At 30.6% G+C, this 11,658-nt stretch overlaps 1 protein-coding gene across 3 annotated transcripts in view; it reads left to right on the forward strand.

The window, feature by feature from the left end:
* LOC117174453 (diacylglycerol kinase 1) overlaps positions 1 to 11,658 on the forward strand; it is a 367,927-nt gene that overhangs the window by 349,085 nt on the left and 7,184 nt on the right. For all 3 annotated transcript variants that reach the window (XM_033363593.1, XM_033363595.1, XM_033363594.1), the window contains 5 exons: positions 853 to 1,058; positions 1,736 to 1,909; positions 2,329 to 2,620; positions 5,868 to 5,992; positions 8,686 to 8,973. In XM_033363593.1, coding sequence (XP_033219484.1) covers positions 853 to 1,058; positions 1,736 to 1,909; positions 2,329 to 2,620; positions 5,868 to 5,992; positions 8,686 to 8,973 — 1,085 coding nt within the window. The remainder of the gene's footprint in view (positions 1 to 852; positions 1,059 to 1,735; positions 1,910 to 2,328; positions 2,621 to 5,867; positions 5,993 to 8,685; positions 8,974 to 11,658) is intronic.

An 11,658-nucleotide genomic window follows, 5' to 3' on the forward strand; every position in this document is an offset into this window, starting at 1 on the left:
ATTCGTGGACTATCTTGAAAAAGGTAAAACCATAACCGGAGCATACTATTCATCATTATTGGACCGATTGAAAATCGAAATCGCCGAAAACCGACCGCATTTTGAAGAAGAAAAAACCGCTTTATCATCACGACAATGCGCCTGTTCATTCATGCTTAGTTGCACAATCAAAATTGCATGAAATCGGCTTCGAATTGGTCCCTCAGCCACCGTATTCACCAGACCTGGCCCCCAGCGACTATTACTTGTTCCCTAACCTGAAGAGATGGCTCACCGGTAAGCGTTTTTACTCAAATGAGGAACTCATAGCTGAAACTGAGACGTATTTTGGAGACCTTCCGATCGAGTACTTTTCGGACGGTATCAAAAAGTTAGAAAATCGTTGGACTCGCTGTATCGACCTAAAAGGAGAGTATGTTGAAAAATAAAACCGACTTAGGCCAAAAAAACGTCTCCGTGTTTCATTTTTCAGGGACTTATCAGACTGCCTAGTATTTTATCCTTATTATACTACTTTTATATTTTTTATTTTTATCTTGAACAGAAAAAATAATAACCAAAGCACAATTTTTCAAATGAATGCAGAATAAGAAGAATCTTCTCTAAAAGAAACTTTTCTTGGAGTAACAGTGGTGAAGATTAAAAAAGACGTTGCTCATATGAAAAAAATGGTTAAAAATTTACTCTTCGCTTTACTCACTTCCCCTTCCCTTATTTTCCCTCACTTCCTTTAGTTCACCCTCCATAATTTCCTCTCACATCCTCGACTACCCCTTCCACCGTTTCCCATCGCCGTTATTGATTTGTTAATCGATTACTGGAGGGAGAAACTAAAATGAAATCTTTTTTTAGTTTGCAAGTACACTGTCCACGAAAGGTGTGTCCAGAGAGCACCAGCATCTTGTATAGCAACATATGTAAAGAGCAAAAAGACTTCGCAAATGATGGTCCACCACTGGGTCGAGGGGAACTGCCATGGAAAATGCTCAAAATGTAAAAAGACAATAAAAAGTTATAATGGCATCACAGGCCTTCACTGTCGTTGGTGTCAAGTGACAGTGAGTATGATTATAATATATAACAATTATAACATATACATTAAATTTATTATGTTAAGTATACACCAAAATGTGTAGTTGTAATTAATATTGTAATCAAGAATTTTTAAAGTATAAAAAAATAAAAACATGATCAGTGATCACTCTTCGACATTTTTTGTATTAAAAAATACTTGTTTTTTATAATTGTCCGAACAAAAATATTATAATTTACTTTACATCTTAAAATCTTCATTTTCAATAATATAAATAATAATTTTCTACAAAACAGTTAAATATTCAACGCAAAAATATGAATTTTTAACAAAAACGTTCATTCTAAGTCAAACAGTTAAGTTTTCAGTTAATAAAATTAATTGATATATAATTTATATATAATCAAAGAGAGTAATTTTCAATTAAAATTATAAATCTTCAGCACAAAAACGATAGTTGAACAAAGAAGTTCAACTTCTAACCAAAGAGTGAAATTTTCATCTTAAAAAGGTACTTAAAAAGGTAAGACATTACTTTATTCACGGTCCCTAAGTTTAATACTGTGCTTGTGTAATTATTATATATACATTATTTCTGGCTCCTTTGAAGACAAATAGGCGTGAGTTAGTCAATAAAAGCTAATTCGCCATGTTCTGAAACCTGCTCTATTATCTAAACATTGAAACGTGACTATGTTCTAGCTTCACAATAGATGCGCATCCCAGGTACGAGCTGAGTGCAACCTGGGAGAACATGCAGTCCATATACTACCACCCACAGCTATTTGTCCTGTTGTTCTGGACAGACAAAGATCGCTTTCGAGGGATAGCAAAAGGGGAAGCAAATACGGCCAAGATTCGTCTTCAGTCAGTTCTGTACGTCTCGTTTATTTATTTAACGTCTTACTTATTCATTTTCATTAACTTCCCAATGCTAGAAAATTGCCCCCAAAAATTGCAATCTTCAAATAAAGTTACTTCCAATTATCGACATGTTTTTTGCATGCATTGTATGTCTTTTATTATAGCCTTACCCTAAAAAATGTAAAAATATTCCTAAAACATTTGTATCTTCGATTTGCATATAAAACTCTCAAGTGCTTATTGGCAAAATGCTTGTAAGTTATGATTGCCTACCTCTTGAATCAGAAACTCATTAGTGTCCTATTAACGAGCCCTGAATGCACTTTCAATAAGCCCTGAATTTAAATTTATTCGAAGAGAGAGTAGAGAGCCTTCGAACCTATTTAAGTCTTCAAAGCTTTACCACTGAATATTTCATGGCTACTTTTCAGGGGGGCTTTCTCACGTGCAATTCCTCGACAAATCAGCAGCCAGCCATGTCTTTTCAAATTACACCACCACCGGGAACATTACCGCTCCTGGTGTTCATAAATCCAAAATCAGGCGGAAGGCAAGGAGAGAGAATGCTAAGAAAGTTTCAGTACATTTTAAATCCTAGGCAAGTTCACAATCTAGCTGTCGGAGGTCCTATGGCAGGTCTCCAGCTATTTAAGGACGTTGAAAATTTTAAAGTCATCTGCTGTGGTGGAGATGGAACCGTAGGATGGGTTCTTGAAACAATGGGTATGTTCTCAAATTTGTAGTTTGTATTAAAATATACATAGATACAATTTTTTTAGTCTAATAATCAACTTAGAACAATATACTGGCGAATAACAACCCGTCACCCCTTCCCCTCATTTTCGACAACTATTTCCCTCTGTCTTCACCTCGTGCGTATTTTACCCCCTCCTCTAAACCTTGATCTTTATTCCTCCTATTCCCTCGTCTATTACAATTCTATCCACCCTTTTTTTCTCCATTGCTCTCCCCTCTTAATGCAAATTTTAATGCAAATTATAAAATTCAGCATCAGTACCTAACCCCTTTCTACCCTCTCCCTCCTCAAAAGTGCTTTCTCCCTCCCATTTATCCCTACACTTCTAACCTTCAATTCCCTCTTCTGTAACTACTCTTTTGAACCTTTCTTTTCTGAAAGACACTCTTTTCGATAACACTAACCTTATTATTCCTCTTAGCACTCTGTCTGCTGCCTTTATTTTTCTCAGTATACCTCTTCTCACCTCACTAACACTCATTTAAATATTCCATTTGTCTTATCTCGTTGCCTCTCTGCCTTTTTTCATTCGACCGTCTTCTACCCCACTCTCTGTCCTTTCATCTTAATTTTCAAGTCCTTTACTCTTCCCCTTCACTGTTTCTTACCCTAATATTTTGCCGGGAAAAAGAAGAAAGCGTTAACTATATTGAAGATTTGGCCCTCTGATTCACATTTGTTTCCCCTATATTTAAACATAAAACAATTGCGAATCAGATGAAAAATCCTCAATGTAGTTAATGGTTTTTTTTATTTTGTACGACAGTATTACCCTTCACACACTTCCACATTAATTGCCCTTCTCTGTAACCTTCTCCTTCACTGTAACGCATCTCACTAATTCCCGCCAAACACTTTCACTCCCTTCTTTGTATCTTCCACTACTATTCCCGCGCCATCCATATATATTTACTCCCATCTCCATCTATTAACCTTAATATTTTCACCATCTGCCCTTCACCGTGAATAGCGCTCACCCTGCTATTCTCCTTCCCACTTCTTATACTCTCATCTATGTATCTTTCCATAAATTTCCACATTTTCACCACCCATTCTCTCTTCTCTTTGCAAAGTCTGCTATTCTTCTCCCACTCCTTCTGCTTCCGTCTCGTTATCTTTTCCTATTATTGCCACGCCCTTCCTATTTGTCTACTACTACTACTACCCATTCCTCCTTTCCTCTTTGTATCTTTCCATACAGTTGTCAAGATCTCCCTACTCTTCCATTTCCCTAAACGTCTCTTAACTTTAATTCTTCTTCTCTCTACTCTTTCCCTTCACCGTCATTCGACCTACTATTCCGCTCTCCCCTCCACTTACCCACCTTTATCCTCCCCTCCTTATACCCCACCTATTCACTCCCCTTTCTATCTCTTGACCTTAACTTCGTTCTCCACATACCCTTCCCCTTCACTGTCACTCACCCTAGTGTTCCAAACCTCACCCTTGTACTACCATGCCTGTATATTCCCCTACTATTCTCACCCCATCCCCACTCATTCACTCCCATTTCCATCAGCTTATCTCAGTTTTCTCTTTCCACCCTTCCCCTTAACTGAAACTCACCCTTCTATTCTGCAGGCTACTTCTTCTGTTCCTTTCTTCACCTCTTCCCTTTACATTCTCTCCTGACTCTCCGTCCCTACCCCCTCATTTTCCCCTTCAAGGTAGGGGAGAAGAAAATCACCTTAATCACTGAATCTCATATTTTCTCTCTCCTTAATCTTAACTTACCCTCCTTATTTTCCCCTTCAGCCTTCCCCTAGCTCCACTTCTTTCTCCATCCTTCTCTCCAATAACAGTAACAACCTGTACCAGACTGTTATTGAAATGATTTTTCGTAGAAAATCTATTCAAAAATTTAGCTTGCATTCCGAGTACTTTTATTTATTTTAGACAAGGCGCATGTTAATTAACTTTCACTTTTTAGGTATATTAAGGCACAAACAAACCCATCTCGAGAAAAAATATCTAATTATACTAATAAAATATTCAATATTATTATTAATGGTCTCGCTAACTAAAAAAGATTTTTTTATGAAAAAATTGGAAATAACTAAAAAGTTTCTAACAAATTTTGTTTCTAATAAAATTTTTCTCTTTTTGCTTTTTACCATTTTTCATTCATGCGATTTTAATGAATGATTGCTTATTTTGTCGGGAAAATGATTATCTGAAAATTGAACTCATTTAATTCTTAACAATAAAAGAATTAGTATGAAATATATTATATTATTTATAACATATGTCGTTTAAAAAAATTAGTTTTTAATAATTTGAGATATTAAAAAATGTGTCTAATAATATATTACATAGCAAGGAGGAGACTACCGTCTTTTCATGGTTAGGGCAATATTTTCGGAACGAGTAGTTATCACGAGTTTCGAAAATATTGCCAGAGCCTTTGAAGGCGGCTCTCCTTCATTGTATGTTTTGTATTTTTTGTTCGTAGAGAGGCGCAAAATGAAAAGCGTGTTCTTCTAGTGCGGGACTGACCGTGATCTCTCTTTTCAAGTCTGCGAATCAAGCGCATGCAAAGGCACTAAAAAGAAAATGTCGCACTTACCCATTGATACATTTTATGATACTTAGATTTTCGAATATTTTAAATGATTTTTAAATCGCGAAAACAATCTTAAACAAAGGCGCATGCGCCTTCATTTTGTTTCTAGTATATATTGTTGGACCTGATCTCCTCTAACCACTGTTCTGCTGCGAGGCCCAACATTATATATGCAGGCCCACGCACGTCGTTTGAAAATAGAGATATTAGGTTCAATCCGCAATTAGTAAAACAAGCTCATTTTGTGCGGCTACAAGAAAAAAAAATTACGTTTAGTGGTTGACAATATTTTTTCAAACAAACTAAGTTTTCATTTATTAAAATCGTATGATTCATTTAAATTTGAAAAGAAGCAATAATAAAAAAAATTCTGTTGAAAATAATATTTTTTAGATAAACAATCGTTATACGCTTCATTTTTTTCTATAAATTCTCCATTGAAAGAGACCATCAGTAATAATTTTTTTTATGTTAGTTTTGTTAACCAGTGTAATAAATATTTTTTCATGAATATTAATGTCGGAATTTTCAAAAGTATAATTATATATGTTTTCCCGAGACCTGGGTTTTTTCGTGTATATAATACCTCAATAAAAGTTTTAAAACAAAACCGTTCAGGAAATAAAAGATTTTATTTAATTGTTTTTCAGATCGTGTACAGTTTGATAATCAACCAGCAGTGGGTGTAATTCCTCTTGGAACAGGAAACGATTTAGCAAGATGTCTTCGATGGGGCGGTGGTTACGAAGGAGAAGCTATTTACAAAGTTTTGAAGGTACAACTTATTCTCTTGCAGAATAATTTTGGCTAATATTTTAATCAATGGGATTCTTTTGTGTAGTGAAAACGACTAAGCGGCTACCTTTTCACTCATTAGTCTCCACTTTCATAATTAATGGAACTAGTTAGCGAGAAATGAAACGAGAGCCTAACGAACGCCAGAGAGGATTAATCCTCCAGTTCCTAGTTTAGGGTTATAAAATTATCAAAAAAAAAAGAGTCTGAAGTATAACAAATTTCAGAAAATTTATATCTCGCAAAAATTGAAAAGGGAATGATAATATATTGTAGTAATTAATCAATCATTTGTTCGTGATAAATAATAAATATTCTCGATTACTGGTGTAATATTTGCAGAAACGAAAAAAAAATCTGCCAAAACCCAAATTTGAACCAGAAATGGCACTATCCATAATTGGAGTTTTCACCAGTTGCGTCACAGAGGCCCCGTTCTTTCTTGTTTATCCCATATCATATGGTGATGCGGGACTGCAGCTCTTTACCCTGTGAAACTTTGTTCTTATCAATACTTCAGTCTGAAGAATATTCACGGAATCAGAATATAAATTAAAGAAAATTATGTTATTTTGTTGACCATGGTATTCATTCATTTGTTTTGTCCAGATTTGAACCGAGAATGCGTCACCAAGTGATATGGGAGAAACAAAAAAGAATGTATTAAGGGCTCGGTGGCGTAATTGGTTAACGCTCCACTCATGGACAGTGGCATTCCGAGTTCAAATCCGCGCTGAGGCAGTTTTTTCTCAATTCTCTAAACGTTAGACCAGTAATCAACACAATATTTAATTTTGAAGTTATTAATTTTGCGCTTTAGATCAAAATGATTTATCCTCAAAAAGTCTTGATGCACAATTTGAAAATTAATCCTTTTAAATGACTTGGTTTCAAGACCCTAATTAAAGCGTCCCCTAATTTTCAAACGAAGTTTGAAATTTCTTAATTTTTAAAGATCCAAGTTTGAATTAATTAATTTTGATTGTTTACAATGAGAAAGCATATAGCTTTCAACGTTTCTTGAATATATGCTCATATATTAATTAGCTAATAATATTACATATTATCTCATTGCCTTTCTATTAAATATAATCATTATTGATGATCTGAAAAAATGTTTGATGAACAGGAAATGGCCAGGAACTTTGTTTTTGTTTTTAAAGGCTACCCTCAAATATTTAAGACTTCCATTGAGATCTGAACTGCGTATATTGCACAATAACTTTTAATTGCTAGTCTCAACACACAAAATTTTCAGGTTTTTGAAATCTTCAAAATCGTAAAATGTCAGATGGAAAGTATTGATAGTTGCACAATTTTGAGTTTAAAGATTTTTACGAACAGTTTTTAATTAAATTTTTTTAGAAGAAATTTAAAGCAATAAAAAATTAAGATGACATTTTTTCTAATTGAAGTCTTAAAAATTGGAAGACTTTAGAACTAGGCATTGAAAATTAAATTATCTTTCATTCAGAAATGTTCGATAATATTGAAATTTTCAAATTCAAATTACAAAAAAGCAATTTCGAATTAAAATGCTTAATATCGTGGAATTAAAAAAAGTATAATTAACAGGAACGAATGAAAAGTAAAAAATAAAATTCCCAAAAATGAAAATATTTAAAATAAAACATCCTCGAACTTATAAAATTGACGAAATATAAAAATCCCGAAAAATGAAATTCCCGAACAGTTTATAATATTATCGAAATTGGAAATTCTTGAATAATAAAATTGCCGACAGTTTATAGTTTTATCAAATTCAAGAATTCCAGAATAATAATAATCCCGAGAGAAACTTACTGAATTGTGAAATATCGGACATAAAATTCCCAAATTTATACAATTAAAAACATTGATTAAAAAAAATCATATTTATGTAAAAAAAATGAAATATTTTGATCGACGAAAAAATGATGTTGTTTAATTTTTTAAATTATTGTTTTTGTATTTAATTATTGTATTTTTAATGTATAATATTCATTTAAAAACAATTTTTTTAATTGGTTCATTTTGGGAATTTTCTAGTTTTGTGAATTTCGCAATGTCGGACTTAAAATAATAGACATTTTAAAGAGTTTAGTTAAAAAATATATTATTACATTGCTTAACGGGTAAAATTTTTTCACTTTTAAACTAAGTTCAGATTCGTTTAATTATCTTTTTTAAATTTTTTTATTTAAATTGGTTTTTACAGACTAATTCAATTTTTAAGGTTTATCATTGGTCATTTTTCCATCTTAAACTTTCAAAATGACTTTAAATGTATTTTTTATCTTGCAAAAATTCTTCTAATCAATTTTAGTATTAATTTATAATTTTGTGATGTAATGAAATTTTTTATTATAGAATTTTGCAGATTGAAATAAAAAGTTAATCAAATTCAAACGTTTACTATTTTTTTATTATTTAATTTTAAACACTTTTATTTATAAATAGTTCAATATGTATATAATGAATTTTACGCACATTTAATTTGAGATAATTGCTTCAAAAGTTGTTTAAAAATCTTAATAATGACAAAATTGTTTAATAATGGGTTTTTTTTAAATTTTAATCATTTTTATTTGAGGAAATAAAAATCAAGGGACATGAAAACGCCCTGATCGTGTGTGCATTTAGGGCTAGGTATATAAAGTAACTAAATTATAAATTTGTATTTTTCTGATTTAGAAAATAGAAAAAGCAACTCCTGTGATGATGGATCGATGGCAAATAGAGGTCACGGATCAAAAAGAGGAGAAAAAACCAAATCAGGATAGTATCCCCTACAATATCATAAACAATTATTTCTCGGTGGGCGTTGACGCTGCGATTTGTGTCAAGTTTCACCTCGAAAGAGAGAAGAATCCTGAAAAATTCAACAGTAGAATGAAAAACAAGCTTTGGTATTTTGAGTACGCCACCACGGAGCAATTCGCTGCCAGTTGCAAGAATCTTCACGAGGATCTCGAAATTATCGTGAGAATTTATTATATTTTTCTGATTTTTCATTAATTAAACCATTTTTTATTCTCCACGGTAAGAAATGTAGAGAATAGTATATTATGCAACAAGAAGGAGAAGATACTCTCTTTGGCTCGCACACCTCCTGCGACTCATACTCTGGAATAAAACATTTCCGAAATCATAAAATTGCCGAAATATAAAAATCCTGAATAACAATATTCCTGAACATTTTATAATATTGTCGAATTGAATATTTTTTTAATATCTGACCATTTTGAATTCCCGGAATTAGAAAATTTCTGAATTTACACAATTAAAAATAATGTTGTAATTAATATTATTTTTCTATTAAAAATACAATAGTGAAACATTTTGATCAATTTTTTTTTTTAATTTTCAATGTATTTCAATAACAATAATGGAAAAAAAAGTTCTGAATGCAAGTTTTTTTTATATGTGCGTGACAGTTTAAAGAAAATTATTGTTCTGTTAATATAAATCTTGTTCTTGTATTGTTCTTTTACTTGGTGAAATATTATTTCATATTACATGATTTGTTCGGATATTTTATAATACGGAAATTTCTGTAGGAAATTTTATCATTCGGGAATTTTCAAATTTGGTATTATTCTACACTGTACACAATTTTATTATGCGGGAATTTTCAAATTCGCTAGTATTAACAAAAATGTGGGAAATTTCATTATTCAAGAATTATTTAAGTCGGGATTTTTACATTTTCTATTTCGGATATTTTCTTTTTCAGAATTTTACGGTATCGGGATACTCATTTTTTGGGGGTTTTCTGTTCTCTAAAATCATTTTTAATTTTTCACATTAAGAAATGTGAAGAAAATTAATCCAATTTAGAATTATTTAACTTCAATAATGTTACATTTTTAAATTGTAAATTTTCAATTTTAAAGGATTAAAGTAGGAATTGAAGAGTGGACGTAAATAATTAGAGTAATGTTAAAATATTACTTGTTTATGCAATAATTTAAAAAATATTTCTATAAAATTATAATCGTAATTTTAGTGTAGTAAAAATTTCGATCAACCTTTTAGCATTGATATTTTCTAAAATTATTATCATTCACTGGGAAAAGTTTTTTTTCTTCGGATTTTTAGCAAAAAATGTATGCCATACAGTTATATGGCGATCTTCAATTGTGATTTTCTCGGAACAGAATAATTGGTAAACATTTTTTATTAATCTTCAGTACCCCAATATTTTGGAAGCTAATTATTATTTTTGAAAAAATTAAAAATTCGACGTTTATTCGCAATGAATTTTGAAAACGCATGTAATATTAATCTTAAAATTCATGGTAGATTTTCTCGGAATTTAATAACTATGTTATATACATAAACTTCATATTTTGGTTGGTTTATACATTTTTTTTTATTTAAAATATATATATATATATATATATAGTTATTTCATTTTTTAATTTTAATTTTACATACTTCAATTTGTAATTATAAATTGTTGGGTTTGGATTATTTTCAAATTTTGTAATCTTAAAGAATTCTCAATTCAAAGTTGCATAGTTTCTCGATTTAAGGGCCAAAATAATTTTGAATACAAAATAAAAGTTATGAGTCAATATTTATTTCGTTGGTTTATTTTTATCGTTTTTTAATGTTAATAGATATAATTTTTCTATGATTCTTGAGAAAATTCAAATATTACAAAATTTTTTAAATTTAAATGAAAAGAAGTTGAATTCATCTGAAAAAATAAGAATTGTCAACAAAATAGTTCATTCCTGAAACAAAAATGTCAATTTTCAACTAGTTGTATTTTATTTCAAAAGAGATTACATATTTTCTGTCAAGAAGATTAATTTTTTACCAAAAAAGATAAATGTCAACAAAATGGTTACATTTTCAACCGAAGAGATGATTTTTTAACTAGAGATTTATGAATCTTCAACCAAATGACTTTTTGACAAAGTAGTTTAGTTTTGACCCAAGTATATGAATTTTTAACTAAAAACTTGAATTCTCAACAAAAAATATAATAGTTGATCATTAAACTAAAAAAGCTTCCCAATTTTAAATAAAAAATAATTTCGCAAAAAAATTTCGTAAACTAAGACATACTAAGTTTTTGTCTATAATTTCATTTACTCATATCTTTCTGAATTCGTGAAAATGTATTAAAAAATTATTTAAAAAATTACTAAAATTGTCTCTTTTATCAATAATGTTTAGAAACATTCAGATTCAATTTTTATCCTGACATAGAATTACTTATATCGAAATTTTGATTTACTAAATGGATAGCGCAGAATATTTTGAATCTTTATTAGTAGATAAATACACATAACCACATATCATTTAATACAGTCAAGAGGTTATGAATGGAATCCTTTTGTCACATTTGAAATGCATTTGGTCAAAATTTTAAGAACAGAATATTATTGCCTCTCTTATCAAAGAACCACTTCCAATTTAATTTTTCTGTTTTAGAAACCAAATGTTAGAATTGAAATTTCTATTTATGAATGGCAATTAACAAACCTCGTAAAAATTAAAAACCATTAACTGCAATCAGTTTGAAATATTGAAATTTTAATAAATTTTGCCTTGATCTACGCATTTTAATAAGATAACTTCAGAAAAATGTATTATTCAAAGGAAAAGTGGAAAATGAGTAGGACTTAAAGTGGTTAAAATTTTGGCAATCAC

Source organism: Belonocnema kinseyi, chromosome 6, assembly GCF_010883055.1.
Source record: "Belonocnema kinseyi isolate 2016_QV_RU_SX_M_011 chromosome 6, B_treatae_v1, whole genome shotgun sequence".
In the NCBI taxonomy this organism is placed as follows: domain Eukaryota; kingdom Metazoa; phylum Arthropoda; class Insecta; order Hymenoptera; family Cynipidae; genus Belonocnema; species Belonocnema kinseyi.